We start from the raw sequence: 16,082 nt of genomic DNA, 5'->3' as shown, positions 1-16,082 counted from the left end.
GCAAACCAGGAATCATGGGTTGTTGCATTCTAACATTGTTGGAGAGCAAGCCAGGAATAATGGGTTGTTGCATCCTAAAATGGTTTGGAGAGCAGCATCTTGAAGGACCACCATCGTAGACCCCAAGTAGGCCTGCCTCAGATGAAGGTGGACCTTTGCTGGGTCAACATCTGGGTGTCATAGGACCTTCTAAACATGACAACCATCTCCTCACCCGTTGGCTTTACAATTGACCAAGTGGTCTTCTCAATAACATCCCTGTTCTTCCATGCATGTGGTTGATGGCCTCCAGGGAGCAAACGTCAACTCCATTCAACCCCCCCATCAAGACAGCCAAGGGTTCTCTTGGCCAGGAATGATGGTTGTTACATCCTAACATGGTTAGAAAACACCAGCTTGAGGGCCATCACTGTAGACCCAAGTAGGCCTGCCTTAGATCAAGACTGATCTTAGCTAGGTCGACATGTTGGGTCAAAGAGGCGTCTAAACCCAACTCAAACATCTCGCCGGTTGCTTTTACAGTTGACTCAAATTTGTCTTCTCAATTGTTCTTCCACGCATCTGGATGATATTCTCCAGGGTCCAAAACTCCAGCTTGTTAAGGAATTAAAATAATTTTATCTTGAATGCCTTCCTGGTGTCAGGATTCTGGCAGTTGCCCTAATTAAATCATGAGCCTAGAGCCAAACTTCAAAACCTCTGGTGAATTTATTAGGAGCGAACATGTCGGCAGGACCTGTTTGAAGCCGATTCTGAGACATGTAATTCACTGTCACCCTTGACCCTGGTTTCTCCCCCCTCCCACCCCTCTGGGTGCATCATAATTCATATTCTCCAACCGAAACACGTCCATAGCCAAGAGCCATCAATCACGTTTCCAATTAGAGATTTGCTCGGCAAAAACTCGGGTTGCCTAGTTACGATCTCTGCAACCTGTGGATGGAATGCACTTTCGATTCCAAGCTACTGCACCCTTTCTGTTGGTAACTATAAAACGGGCATAGAAATGTTTTATGATTGACATTCGGCTCCCCTCGCTTCTTGAAGATGACCTTTACAACACATACACACGAAACAACCCAGATTGATTGCATGTATAGAACTTAAGGTTGTGAAACACCTCCCCCTGCCCAGGCTTGGTTGGATTTTCTGCATGGAACCTCGTCACAGGGCGATCGGCTTGGAAGTTCTTACTCTTTACCCATGGCGCCTCTGATAAGGGGTAGCCCCTTCCACTTGATTAAATATTGGAGTTGTCTCTTGTGCCACCTTGAATCGAGGATTCGCTGCATCTCGTAATGGGTTTGGCCTCCTATGACCATGGGGGTCTTCTGAGAGGGCAACTCTTTTCAAGAGCTGTCTAGACATATGATCCACCCACCCTCTCAGTGTGATGACCCAGGGTGGGATACAAAGGCAACGAAGTCACAAAAACAGGGGAAGCCCCTTTAATTCCTTCAACTTGGCTTCAGAGCTCAATTATCATTGACTGGAGAAAAAAAAAACTCCCCTATAAACAGTTGCGAAAAAGGAAGAAATTCCGTTCAAACTCAAAATACATGTAAATTATAAATAGAAAAAAAACAACACAAACCGCACTGAAGCAATTCATGAGACCAAGGAAGGATAAGGGCTTGAAGACGTCCACAGATATCGAAATACACACACTGGGAAGGACGCCAGAACTCAGATAAGAACTGAAAGACTAGAAATATTTCACGCTTTGCTTCCAGCACTGGGCCATGCGCAGTTTGTCCTTATAAACAGTCCACACAGCTGCAGCCCATGAAGGGGATCAGGGCCCTTTTCTGCCCCATAGACCATGCCATTCACGTTTCTCCCTTATCTGCTCTTCCCTGAATGAAGAGGGGATGAAGAGAGGATGGGCCTGGGTCTTCCTCTGACTGCCCAGCCAGCCTGTGCCCTTCCCCAGTTTCCACCACAACCTTCGGAGCCACACTCCTACTCTCTGTTGACTGTTCCTCCTCTCTCTATGAGTCAGACTCCAGCAGGGGCACGACACTCAAGTTGCTTGTCTGCTAGGTCGAACCGAGTCCCTCGGAGGATGAAAATCACAAATGATTTTTGCTCAATTAAACTTCCTGCTTTTTGGTTGACTTTTTAATTTCTGACACAGAGCGACGCTCCTGAACGCTGTTTTTCAAACCTGAAGCTCCGGCTGGAGATGAGCTTTGAATTATTATTTTTTGTTTGAGGTTGTGCCTTGCGAATCGATCTTTTCATCTGTTTAATTTTTGCTCCTCGTTCACATCCCGTTGCCCCTTTTTAAGACACGCGCTTGCAAACGTTCAAGTAGCTTAAAAGCCAAAATGAGTCTTGTGATTTAACGAAAGGCAGAATTTGCAAAATTTAGCGAGGAATGGTGCAGAGAGGGACTTAAACTGCAATTCCTGTCTGCTTAACTATTTTCCTGAAAATAAGACTTATTTTCGGGAAAACATGGCAGTATTTTCGGGGAAAACACAGGTGGTCCTTGGGTTACGACCACAATTGAGCCCAATATTTCTGGTTGCTAAATGAGACAGGTGTTGAGCGTTGCCCCATTTTGTGACCTTTCTGGCCACTGTTGTTAAAGTGAGTCTCTGCAGTTATTAAATTAGTAACACAGTTGTTAAGTGAACCTGGTTTCCCCATCGATTTTGATTTGTCAGACGGTCGCAAAAGGGGAATCACGTAACCTGGGGACATGGCAACCGTCATAAATACGAGTCAGTGGCCAAGGGCCTGAATTTTGATTGCTGGGATGCTGCAATGACCGTAAGCAAATGAAAAACGGTCAGGAGTTGCTTCTTGTAATTTGGAACGGTCACTAAACGAACTGCTATAAGTTGATGACTCCCTGAGTTAACAATACACATGTGAACTTTAGAGTTAACAATACACATGTGCAGAAAAAAAATATGTGTGGTTATTTGACTTTCTCTGGTATTATGGTTTATATTGGTTTTTTTTTTCCCTTTTAAGGTTTGGTTCTGGATTTATCTTTTTTTGAAGTAATTTGAGAGCAATCAACAACTCCCACTGGATGCTCTCAACTTTGAGGCTTAGCTCCCAAACCAGGTTTTGTCCTCAATCCACGTTGCAATGTCTTATCCCTTGTAATGATGGCTTGTCTCTAGGCAGCTTTGGAACTCGGCGGAAAAGAGCAGCCGGATTCTCTTTGCAGATTGCAACAAATTGTCATCTGGGCTGTTTGGGGACACAAACCCCCTTGTTGTGCACTTTGCAAACTGTGGTTTACGGCTTGGCGCGTGGCGCAAATACGGCAGATGGTGGTTTAGTCATTGAAATGTGGTTAGCAAACCCTGGCACAGTGCTGTCGACGATGCACACTTATATTCTACGTGTGTGAGAAGGACAGGAGCTTTAACCATGTTGGAAATGGGACATTAAAAAAAAACAACCCAATATTTCCCCTTGGGTTTTATTACATTTTGGGGGGGGTTCAATTATTATTATTTTTTGTAAGCAAAGCTCAGAAATTGCTCTGTAGGATTTGGCTTAGCACTTCCTCAAAAAAGTGTGCAAATTACCCTGAAGGCAGATCGAATCCCAAGCCCGTAGAGGTCAACTTCTGGGTTCCCCAGTGGTCATCTAGAAGGATTTGGGCGGGGGTCCCAAACCTCGGTGGTGAGCGCCCCCTTTCTTCTAGCTTCCCAAACCATCTTTATTTAAAGTCAAATATTGCATGATTGCAGACTAGTATGTCGCGATTTAAGGCCAGAGAACATTAGCAGACCCTCTTCCCATCCTCAACCCCCCCAACTGCTGCCATGGTTACACACACACACACACACACACACACACACACACACACACACACACGCGGCTCCCCGTGCCACGGTACTTCGGTGCTTTCTGGTGCAGGGTGGAAGGCACCAGGGAAGAGAGATGAAAACGGAGCGCCTGAAAGCTTTCATCCGTTGAAATGGCCTTGGAAGGGCTGGCAGCCGCTTTGTGGCTTTGCGTCGCTCGGGGCAATCCTGCTGACTTAGGAGAAGCGCCAGGAAAAGTGCTGGGTCATTTTAATGGGGTTTCCTCCCTTCTCCTTCCCGTCCCCTCCCTCCTTATTCACCAGCAGTAGACCCGGTACAGCTTGCCGCTTCCTTCCTTCCTTCCTTCCTTCCTTCCTTCCTTCCTTCCTCCCTCCCTCCCTCCCTCCCTCCCTCCCTCTTTCCTTCCTTCTATCCTCTTCCTTTCTCTCTCTCCTTCTCTCCTTTTCCCTCTCTCCACTCATCCATCTCTTCTTTCTTCCCTGATCCTCCCTCCCTCCCTTCTCTCTCTCCTTTCTTCCTCTGACTTTCCCTCCTTCCTTCCCTTTCTATCCTTTCCCTTTCTCTCTCTCTCTCCCCCTCTCTCTCCGCTCATCTATCTCTTCTTTCTTCCCCTGATCCTTCCTCCCTTCTCTCTCTCCGTTTCTTCCTCTGACTTTCCCTCCTTCCTCCCCTTTCGGTCCTTTCCCTTTCTCTCACTCCTCTCTCTCTCTCCACTCACTCTCTCTTCTTCCCTGATCCTTCCTCCCTTCTCTCTCTCCGTTTCTTCCTCTGACTTTCCCTCCTTCCTCCCCTTTCTGTCCTTTCCCTTTCTCTCACTCTCTCTCTCTCTCCACTCACCTCTCTTCTTTCTTCCCCTGATCCATCCTTCTTTCTTTCCTCCGTCCCTCCTTCCCTCCCCCTCTTCTTTCTTCCTCTGATCTTCCCTCCTTCCTTCCTTCCTTCCCCTTCCTTCCATCCTCTCTCTTTCTCTCTCCCTCCTTCTCTCCCTTTCTCCTCTCTCTCCGTCTGTTCTTCTCCTGAACGCCCCCTCTTTTTCATCCTCTCCATCCTCTCCCTTTCTCTCCTCCCTCCCTCCCTCCCTCCTCCCTCCCTCCACTCATCCATCTCTTCTCTCTCCTTCCCCATCCCTCCTTCCCATCTCTCTCTTCTTTCTTCCTCTGAGCTCCCCTCCTCTCTTTCCTTCTCTATTTCTCTCTCTCTCTCTCTCCTTCCTTTTTCTCTCCCTCTCTTTCTCTCCACTCACCCATCTCTTCCCTCTTCCAATCTTCCCCCGTCCTTTTTCTCCACCCCTCCTTCTCTCCCTCCCTCCATCCCTCCATCCGAAGAGAAAGCCACGACAAGAGGGTGGACGGACGGACGCCAAAGGCAGCGAAATCCCAGTTAGCGGGTTCTCGATCTTGCTGAACCACCAAATTTCTATTTTCCTTTTTTCCCCTGGGAATTGAGTCCACCCCCCGGCAAATAATCCTCCGTCCTGCCCACCCACCCCTATTTCCACCCCTCCCCTTCCTTCCCCCAGCACCTGGGATTGATGGTGGCTCTGCCCACCCATTTTCCCCGGCTGGCCAATCGTAAGTGAGCAAGGATGCCTCAGCCGCCGGACGGCTATTAATATGGAAGGCCAGCTCCCTCTTCTGCCGGGCTCTCTCGTCCACCTGAGCGTGCAAGGCCACCTGAGCGTGCAAACCAGGCTGGAGTGGATTTTTTTGGGTGCCCGGGAGGAGACGGGGGGGTGAAAAAAACCCACCGGCCGTCGTCTCGCACTGCGTCCTGTCCAGTCTCTAAAGTTGCAGCCTTAGGTAAGGTTGGCTTTTTCCATCCGCACCTCTACAGCTGGTTTCCAGCAAGTCATTAAGGCTTTTTAATTATTTAATCCCAAAGTAAACTGATATTTGTGAGGTTTTTGTGGGTTTTTTTTTTCTTTTTCTTTCCCCCACCAATCCCTGGCTTTTAAGGAGCATTCGTTCCCCTCTCGCTTTTGGAGCAGAGAAAATGTGCAAATGTGTTTTTTTTTCCAAGGCAGAAGTGGAATAAATATATATATTTAGCAGGGCCTCTGGAGTTTTCGTTGTCGGGAAGGAAAACAAACCCAGAGCTGTTTTTTGTGGGTGTGTTGTGTTGTGCGTGGGGCTGTGCGTGCCTGCAAACAGCTGATCGCACAAATCTTTGTGGCACCACACATGAGAGAGGGATAAAAATCCGTTTATTGATGAATTGATCGTCAACGTTGGTTTCGTTGGTTCTCAAGGAAGGTTTAATTTAGCCGAGGATCTTATTTTAACCTAGATGAAGCACCAGGTGGGTAAAGTGGGTGTTTTATAGAAGTATATAATAAAAGTAACACATTACTTTATTAAATTTCTACGCTGCCTAGAGTCCCCTTGTAGTGGAAATAGGCGACATGGAAATTTAATTAAACAAATAAATAAAATAAGAAAGTGTGAACAAAGCGAAGTAAACTGGAATTTTTTTTGTGGGTGGGGGGGAAACGGACCCAAAAGAGATCTTACTTAAACTTGAGCCTTTGATTTCCAAACAGGGTCCCTGGATTATTTACCTACAGTTTTCTTTTATCATAATTCCAGTTTCCTTCATGGATTTAAAGACCTGAGAACTTGCTTTTATTTGGGAATAAAGTGCAATATATATGTATATATTTGTATGGATTTGCAAGTTTCTAATATGCTGGATTAATGTTTTTTTGCATCACCCACTTGTCCGATGGAGATAAAGAAATAGGCAGTTCCTTCACTGGCTAATTCCCCATTTGCTGTATTAGGAATATAAATTTGAAAATAATTTAATCTCCCTATCCCAGTTTAAAAAAAAACACAGTGAAAATAATGCCCAAATCAAATTGATCCAGTGAGGGTCTGTGGAAGATTGATATTTCCCAGATTGCAGTGATTTATCAATTTATATATATATATATATATATATTTATTGTCCTGCTTCTTGGTTTAATTTAACCTATCAGCTTAATTATTGAGAGTTGCTCGCGTGTTTTTGGTTGGAAACGCAGCCCTCCCAAAATTAAAATAGGAAAAAGGTTCGATCAAGTTTCCTTTTTTGCCTGGCTTCGGAATGTCAAAAATGTAAATAGAAAGTACAATTTGCTTGAAATGGTTTTCCCCCTCGGGTCCAAAGTTAGCCAGATGCCTTTGAGAAATAAGGATGAATAAAGTGAATTACATAAATGGAGATTTGGAGAAGACCGGAGGATCTCGAGGCCAGAGGGAGGGAAGCTTTTAAAATGACAAGGCATTAGTCCTGATTTATTTTATTTATTTATTTATTTGCTTTTATCGATTGAAAAAAGGCATATGCAGCCTTGTTAATTTCCAAAGGGAGATTCTGATATGACATAACTGGGAGACAATTTGAGCCGGATCCGTCCCGTTTCTGGCACTGGGATGGATTTCTGCGGCTTGAGGAATGCCGTTGAGGTAATTTTGCCCCATTTAAGTTTGAAGAGAGCTTAATGCAGTTACACTTCTATTAAAATATGTTGAAAAGGTTGCAAAAGCTGACCGTCCAAATAGGATTTTCCAGGGTGCCGAAACGGCCGGCTGCTGCGTAATCCCTTTTTTAAAAATTTCTCTTCCGTGGCAAGTTGGGATTCTGCCCATTCCACAGACGGAAGACTGAGGCCCACGGCCGAGATTTGCCAGTTGCTCTGATTTTAAAAAAGATCCCTTCACACCCTTTCCCTTGGTGACTTTTCATACAGGATGCTGTACCGTAGAGGGAAACCCCATTTATTTTTATTTATTTTTTTAAAATAATGGAATCATGAGGACTAGAAACATGCTGGAAAACAAGCTTATCGTGATAGGAAATGGCGCTGTTTAAAATCAGGACGTGGTTCTATTTAAGTTATGTGCAGCAGAGGCTCCTTGGCGGCAGGCCAAGGGGGCTATAAGTGGATTTTTGAGCATTGTGTAGAAATATGTATTAAAAATTCAAATTATTTCCTACAATAATTGATTTAATCTAACACCGGGGTGGGTTCACAGAGTATGGCAAACTTCGATGCTGGAAATTTTTATCATGCTGAGAGCAAGCTTCTTGGTTTGTATAGGTAGTCCTCGACTTACGACAGTTCATTTAGTGACTGTATGAAATTACAATGGCACTGAAAAAAGGGACTTACAGTATGACTGTTTTTTTCACCCTTATCGACAGTTGCCAGCATCTCCACGGTCATGTTTTGAAAATTCTTGCTTGTCAAACTGACTCGTATTTGTGACGGGGCGCAGCATCCTGGGGCTCACACGATCCCCTTCTGCATCCTCCGGACAAGCCGAGTCAATGGGGACAAGCCAGATTCACTTAACAACCGTTTTACTAGCGTTAACACTTAACCACGGTGGCGAGAAAGGCCACGAAATGGAGGCAAAACTCGCTTAACGACGGTCTCGCGTTAGCCACAGACATTTTTGGCTCCGGTGCGGCTGCAGGTCGAGGACTTCCTGTAAGGCTGCAAAACGGGGATGTGGGAAGATCACATGGGGGGAATTAGACTAGGATTTCCGCTGACCACGATTGCTGGAAGGAAACCACCTTCTTTCCAGCAGAGCCGTGAAAAAAGCAAGGTCTGTATTTTTGGGTTTTTTTTTCTTTCTCTCTCATCTGCTCTCTTTGAAAAATCAGAAAAAAAAAAAGAAAGAAAGAAAGAGATGACCCCTTTTTTCCTGTTTACGCGATCCTGACTAGGATCCTAAATCCCGACATGCACCTGGCTCCCGTGTTGCTTTGTGCAAAAATCCTGGCGACCGGTTGCTGCAAAAATAAAATAAAAAAATAAAAATAAAATCCAACAACCCTGGAATTGGGGTGAGTGGGTGGGTTAGAGGGAAGACGTTTGGCCCTTGGAAGTGGGGAGGGGGCCACCTGTATGGGAAGGCTATTCCCAGGGGAGCTGAGAGGAGCAGAAACCCACAAACACAACACAACAGTACACACCCACACACCGCCTGGCTGATCTGGGCATCTGAGGGTCGCCCACGAAACCCACTTCTCCGTGGACAGCTTTCCCGCCTTGCGAAACCTGGTGGATTCGCTTGGCAGTGTTGGCTTGTTAAAGCTGGTTGGGAGCCCCCCCGCCCCTTCGAGAAAAGATTGGGACAAAACCGTTCGTCTGAAAGGGAATGTAGGGGGTTGGACTAGAAGGCCTCTAAGGTCTCTTTTCCAACTCTCTCATTCTATTTCCGACGTGCTTTTTCCTCTCTCCTCCAGCACGGCCGGAGCCGAGCAGATTCCCGGTTTGCAGTCGGCTTGCTGGAAATGACATTTGCAACCTAGAAATTGGGGATTAGTGGAAGGGGGGGGGGGCAGGACTCCAGACTCCGCCGATCTCCCCCCTCCCTGGCGCGTGGGTGGATGTTTGCCTTCAAAGGATCAGCCCTGCCAAGGCAGCCAGCCAGCCTTGCTTGCTCTCTTCCCTCCTCCTCTGAAAAGGATCATCACCCCATTTCTGCTGTGCGTGTGTGCGTGTGTGTGTGTTGTGGGTGGGTTTGTGTCTTCAGCCTCTCAAGGATCTAAGAAGCAAGCCCAGCCGTCTATCCTTTGGGTGGGGTGGGAATAACCAAGACACCCTCTGCCCCCCCCCGTCAAACAACGATGATGTTCAAAAACAGTGCGTGATGCAAAAACGTGCTATTCAAAATAATAAGCTGTGAAGCTTTGGATTAACCGATCATTCCCTTTCTTTCTGGAAAACGGGTAAAAATAATCCATTTTATTCTGCGAGGACGAGAAGCAACGGATGGCAACGCATTAAGGAGAGAAGCAACCTGGAGCTAAGGAAGGATTTCCCAACAGTGAGGACAGTTGACCAGTGGAACTGCTTGCCACCAGAAGTTGTGGGGGAATCCATCACTGGAGGCTTTTAACAAGACATTGGACAGCCATTGGTCTGGAATGATATAGGGGTTTTCTTCCTGAGCAGGGGGTTGGGCTAGAAGACCTCCAAGGTCCCTTCCAACTTTTAATAGTTCTCCATTGTCTTTGCAATTAGGTGACTTCTGAAATTGTTCTTTGCTTTGTGGGTGCATGTCTTTATGGATGCACGTCTTCGGACCAGTGGTGATTAATATTCATCTTTAAAGTTTTAGGGATTCAGGCAACTACAACTTCCAAGGGCAACTTTTGTTCCATTGGCTGATTATTCTCACTGTCAGAAAGTTTCTCTTTATTTCCAGGTTGAATCTCTCCTTGTTCAGTTTCCATCCATTCTTCCTTGTCTGGCTTACAGGCATTTTAGAAAATAACTTGACCCCCTTCCTCCTCTCTGTGGCAGCCCCTCAAATATTGGAAGACCGCTATCCTGCCTCCCCTGGTCCTTCTCTTCCCTGGACTAGCCAGGCCCAGTTCCTGCAACCGTTCGTCGTATGTTTTAGCCTCCAGTCCCCTAATCATCCTGGTTGCTCTTCTCTGCATTTTTTCCAGAGTCTCAACCTCTTTTTTATAGTGTGGCGATCAAGAGATTGGACAGTCATTTGTCTGAAAACACTATAGAATTTCCAGTTTGAGCAAGGGGGGTTGGATTAGATGACCTCCAAGGTGCCTTCCGATTCTGCTCGCTCTGCAATTCTGTAATTCCTTTGCCAACCTGGCCCCAACCTATTTCTCCATGTTCCGTCCACGCTGCGACTTCCTGACCTGCACATAATTTTTCTCATCGGGATACAAAGAGATGTGCTGGGTGTTTCATTTTTCGGGCCACTTTCCACAGCATGATGTGGCCGACACAATCAAAAGCCTTTGTGTAAATCAGTGAAGCAAACACTGACTCTTATTTGGGCATTCCTTGGCTTTTTTTTATTTTCAACGGCGGTTGAAAAGATTTATTTAGAGCAGGCTATTTTTCTTATTGTTGGTCCCTCTCGGTAATTTGCAAGGAGAAATATAATGGGGTGTACGGGATAATATCGCGCTGCGAAATTCATGCGATGCACGCAAACTCCGTCTGCGGAAAGGAGGCAGCTAGTCTCCAACCTATGGCCTCATCTGAGCCCCAAAATTTCCGTTGCTGAGTGAGGCATTGGTGAAAGTGGGCTTGGGTCTCCATTTTTAGGACCGTTCTTGCCAAGGTTGTTAAGAGAATCGCCGCCATTTTGAAGTTAGACACCTGGTTGTGAAGTCAGCCTGGCTTCCCCTGTTGATTTCGCTCGTCCGAAGGTTGTAAAATGGGATTACATGACCCCCATCGTCATAAATATGAGTCAAGTGGCCAAGCTTTCAGGGGTCTTTCTTCCCTGGTGGTCAGGGGCACCACCGGTGGGCAAGCGTCCTTGAGTTTTGATCACGTGACCATGGGGATGCTGCAACGGTCGTTAAGTGTGAAAAATGGTGACATGACTTTTTTTCAAGGGTCTCTAGTCCAAGGATCGCCAACCTTTTGGATGTCAGGAACCACCAAACTCACAATTTTAAATCCCGCGGACCAGAGACCCTGGGAAAATCCCTCCAAAAGTCTGCAGGAAAATCCCTCACCCCGTTTTCCTACCAATCAATTGTTCTTTATTTGGGATCGCAGGAGACCGTCTCCAGCTCCGTTCTCAGGGGGAAAGAGAGAGAGAAAGGGAGAGACTTTTGGCTTCATGCAAGGAAAATAGCAGAAGCCGCAGAAGTCTTTCTTTCTCTCCCCCAAACTCCGCCAGAAATGAGTCTTTGCCAGCGGTGCAGCCTCTTGGAGCAGGAGGCCTTGCAGGGTCCCAAAGACTCATTTCAGGCGGAGTTTGGGGGAAGAGGAAGAAAGATTTTGGCTGCTTTCCTTCTGTGCAGCCAAAAGCAGAAGGAAGAAAGAAGCGGAAAGAAGCAGCCCGGTGGCCAGACCAGGTGTGTGGGACAAGTCACCCCCCCTGCCCTTCCCCCCTCCCCTCACTACCTCGTGTTGTTTGCAATGCAAGTGACATAAGCCTTGTGTTCCTGAGGACCTTGTGGGCGGCGCAGCCTTGCGTTCCCGCGCAGCCTGGATTAATTGCTTTGGGGGGGACATTTCTCTGCGGACCACCCAAATTTTCTCTGCGGACCACCAGGGGTCCCCGGCCCACTGGTTGGCGACCACTGCACTAGGGCATGTAGGCACTGAGCCACTTCGATGTGCCCCCCCGCCACCCTCTTCAGCCAATTCCAAGCCAGTTTTCCTCCTCTGCTGGACTTCCTCTCTCCATTGTCCACCGCCAAAGGTCCATCGTCCCCCGCATGGGACAAATAGCCCCCCCCCTCAAAATTGGGTGGTGGATAGAAGCAATGGTGCTGTGGGGGCAGCACTCGATGGGTGATGGGTGGGATGATTGGAGGGGCTATGGGGGGGGGGGGAGTTTTCTTTTTAAAGGCGCTGCATTTTTGGAATCAATTAGGTGGCTCCAAAACCATGATTGGTTGGTTGGTTGGAGCTGGGTGGTTTTCTTGCAGACGTTTCATGACCCAACTAGGTAACATCCTCAGTGCTAGAAGGGAGTGGGGTTTGCGGAGAGGAGGAGGAGGAGGAGGAGGAGGAACTATAGGGTCCTTGGTGCTCTCTGAGGTGGGTGGTTTTCTTGCAGACGTCTCATTACCTAACTAGGTAACATCCTCAGTGCTAGAAGGGAGTGGGGTTTGGGAGAGAGGAGGAGGAGGAGGAGGAGGAAGAGGAGGACTATAGGGTCCTTGGTGCTCTCTGAGGTGGGTGGTTTTCTTGCAGACGTCTCATTACCTAACTAGGTAACATCCTCAGTGCTAGAAGGGAGTGGGGTTTGTGGAGAGGAGGAGGAGGAGGAGGAGGAGGACTATAGGGTCCTTGGTGCTCTCTGAGGTGGGTGGTTTTCTTGCAGACGTCTCATTACCTAACTAGGTAACATCCTCAGTGCTAGAAGGGAGTGAGATTTGTGGAGAGAAAGAGGAGGAGGAGGAGAACTGTAGGGTAATTAGTACTCTCTGAGCTTGGTGGTTGTCTTGCAGACATTTAATTACCAAACTAGGTAACAGCATCAGTTCTGGGGAGGAGGAGGAGGAGGAGGAGAATAGGGACTTTATGCTCTCTGAGCTTGGTATTTTTCTTGCAGACGTTTCATCACCAAACTAGGTAACAGTACTGTTGGGATGTAGTAACAGTACAGTAACCGGTAACATAAGTAGCACTGATGACGTTACCTAGTTTGGTGATGAAATGTCTGCAAGAAAACCAGCAAACTGGAAGAGCACCAAAGACTCCTTGAAGTAGCCTATTCTTCACTTAAAATTGCAAAGGGAATTTTTACCAATGCTTTTCCAGATTGTTTAGGAATTTATGGGAAATTTAGTGCATATGATGGGTTCATATGAGGTGGTGACTAAACCCATACATGAATGCTGGAACTGATCAGTGTTTGGAGCAAAATATCTCGCATGAGATTTAATTTAGAAACAAACAAACAAACAGTCTTAAGAAATCAAAACTTAAGAACTCAATTCAATGTACATGATGGTTTATTTTTTGGGTTTTGTTTTTTTTTGCTAGCAGCCTTTAATGTTCTTTTTAAAAACAAAACAAACCCAGGGCTGACTGATGAGGCTTTAAAGATTTGTTTGTAGATAAGATATGGGTTAAAAAGATAATTTTTTGTTGTTGTATATTGAGAGAAAAGTAATAAGCCACAATATTAAAATGGAAGGAAAGTGTTATGCTTGTGAAAGAGTTTTTTCTGAGAGGAGATGAAAAGACGGTGATAAGAAATTAATTTGTGGGGTATTATTTGATGGAATTAGATTTTAATAGGTTGTTTCTGGTAGCTCTTAATGGTTTGTTTTTTTCTGATTAACTTTGAACGATGAAGCTTTAAAGATTTGTTTATGGAGATGAGATTTGGGGAGAAAAAAGGTGTTTTTTTTGTATATTTAGAGAAAATGATAAACATTATGCATGAATATGAAATGAATTTACTTGCTTACAGTTAAAGTATATATATTTATTTCTGGTAGACTTGCTGATTAAGACTGAACGCTGGCCCGTTATTTGCTAATATAGGTAGACTTCAGCTTACAACTCCCCTTGATTCCAAAATTTATGTGGTTAAGTGAGGCAGTTGTTAAATGAGGTATGCCTCATTTGACAACCTTCCTAGCCACAGCTGTTGAGTGGTGGCTAACAGTGGTTAAGCGAGTCCTGCAAATGTTTTAGCCTGAGACGGTCAGATTCTTGATGTAGAGTCAAGATGGACAGACAAGGTCTGTGAAGGCTGGGTCCAGCAGCTGTTGTGTTCGGAAGTGGGGGATTCTGGGAGATTAATCATCTGGGGTGCCATGTTTCCCCATCCTGATTTATTACAAAAAAAAAAAAGGCTTAAGTGAAGGGACTAAAACGGGTGGACTGACCCAGGCTATCGGCTGACAGGCTGGTGACCGCTGACAGAGGCGAACATCTGTATTCTTGTGGTGTAGGTGGGGACAGCGATGGAGTAGAACTGGGCGGAAAACAAGGAGCCATCCCTTTTGGGGAGGGCACATCAAAATAGGGTTATGCACAGCTCCTTGGCATGGAGAAAAAGAGGCAATCGTGTAAATGAAAAGGCTAATTTTACTTTTGAACGAATGCTTGCTTTTTTGAAAACAGAAGTGGACCGTTTGAGCTACCATCTTACTTAGGTTTCTCTATTTTTTTTCCTTCCTAGAAAGTCCACCAGCAGCGATGTCCAGAAATGGGTACTTCTTTGAAGAAACAGGTAAGCATTCATTGCCTTCCTTCTATTCCTTCCTTCCTTCCTTCCTTCCTTCCTTCCTTCCTTCCTTCCTTCCTTCCTTCCTTCCTTCCTTCCTTCTTTCCTTCCTTCCTTCCTCATCCTTACCACCCTCCATTTTTTTCCTTTTCTCCCTCCCTCCCTCCTTCCTTCCATTTCCTCTTCTTCCTGCCCTCCTTCCTTCCCCATCTCTCCGTTCCTTCCTTTTCTCTCTCCCTCCCTCCTTCCTTCTTCCCACTCCCTCTCCTGCCTTCCTTCCTTCCTTTTTTCTGTTCCTCACTCCTTCCTTCCTTCCCCCTCTGTCCCTTTCTTCCTTTCCTCCCTTTTCTCTTTCACTGGCTCCCTCCCTCCTTCCTTCCTTCCTGCCTCCCATTCCATGCCCTTCCTTCTTCCTCCTCCCTCTCTCCTTCCTTCCCTCTCTCCTCCCTCCCTTCCTTCTCTCCATCCTTTTCTCTCCCCTTCCTCTCTTCCCTCCCTCACCCTCTGCTGTAATTCAAACCAAATTAGAGTTGCCCATGTACATTTTTGTTTATATAAATAACATTATGTCAGATAATAACCATGAAATACAGCTCCGGAAGATGTACATATACAACGGAACTACATTGAAGTTGGACAAGACAGGGTTAGAAAACACACAGATGCAAGTTATATCAGCTTTAGTTTTGCTGTAAGATCTATAGGGAAGTGGAACAGTTTCCTAAAAAGGCCACGGAGGTGAGACATGAATTGGTGTTTTTTTTTTGGAAACAATTTTATTGGTTTTTAAAGACAAACAAAACATAAAAACATCCAGCTTTCTTTCATAAATGTACAAGCAGCGTGTCGGTTGGTTTACCAATTTCTTGTGCATCCATTTCGTAGTCTCATGACATGAATTGTTGTTGTTAGTTGCGAAGTCGTGTCCGACCCATCACGACCCCAGGGACAGTGTTCCTCCAGGCCTTCTCTACCCTCTTCTGGAGTCCATTTAAGCTCACGATGACTGCTTCAGGGACTCCATCCAGCTTCCTCCTTCTCTGCCGTCCTCTTCTGCGCTCCCTCGTTCCCAGCATTCGGCGCTTCTCCAGGGAGTCCTTCCTTCCTTCTCATGAGGTGGCCAAAGTCTTTGAGTTTCCTCTTCAGGATCTGGCCTTCTCAAGAGCAGCCGGGGTTGATCTCCTCCTCTAGGACTGACCGGTTGGATGGCCTTGCAGCCCAAGGGATTTGCAAGAGTCTTCTTCAGCACCAGAGTTCAAAGGCCTCTCCGTTCTTTGGCGCTCAGCCTTCCTTATATGGTCCAACTTTCACAGCCATAGTTACGTATTTTGACAGTGAGATCAACCCGTGGAACAAAATTTGCCCTCGACAGTTGTGGGAGCGCCATCCCTTGAGACTTTCAAGAAGAGATTGGACTGCCATTGGTCAGAAATGGTGTAGGGTCTCCAGCTTGGGCAGGGGGTTGGACTAGATGACCTACAAGATCCCTTCCAACTCTGATTATCTGTTATCTATCTGCTACATGGTGGGCGATCAAGAACTTTTTCTTTTGATTACAGAAGCTAGAACAGATACGATTCGTAGCTGTCTAGATTTCACTTAAATA

At 46.2% G+C, this 16,082-nt stretch overlaps 1 protein-coding gene across 1 annotated transcript in view; it reads left to right on the top strand.

Annotated features, from left to right (window-relative positions):
- The window catches only part of SLC4A11 (solute carrier family 4 member 11), a 125,380-nt gene that overhangs the window by 15,747 nt on the left and 93,551 nt on the right, over positions 1-16,082 (top strand). Inside the window, 1 exon segment of the mRNA XM_087935667.1 lies at positions 14,432-14,482. Coding sequence (XP_087791793.1) covers positions 14,432-14,482 — 51 coding nt within the window.

This window comes from Pseudonaja textilis, chromosome 6 (assembly GCF_049901715.1).
Source record: "Pseudonaja textilis isolate UNSWEBS1 chromosome 6, rPseTex1.2, whole genome shotgun sequence".
NCBI lineage: Eukaryota > Metazoa > Chordata > Lepidosauria > Squamata > Elapidae > Pseudonaja > Pseudonaja textilis.
Note: the sequence above shows the minus strand (reverse complement) of the source record. Positions and strands in the feature narration are given on the sequence as shown.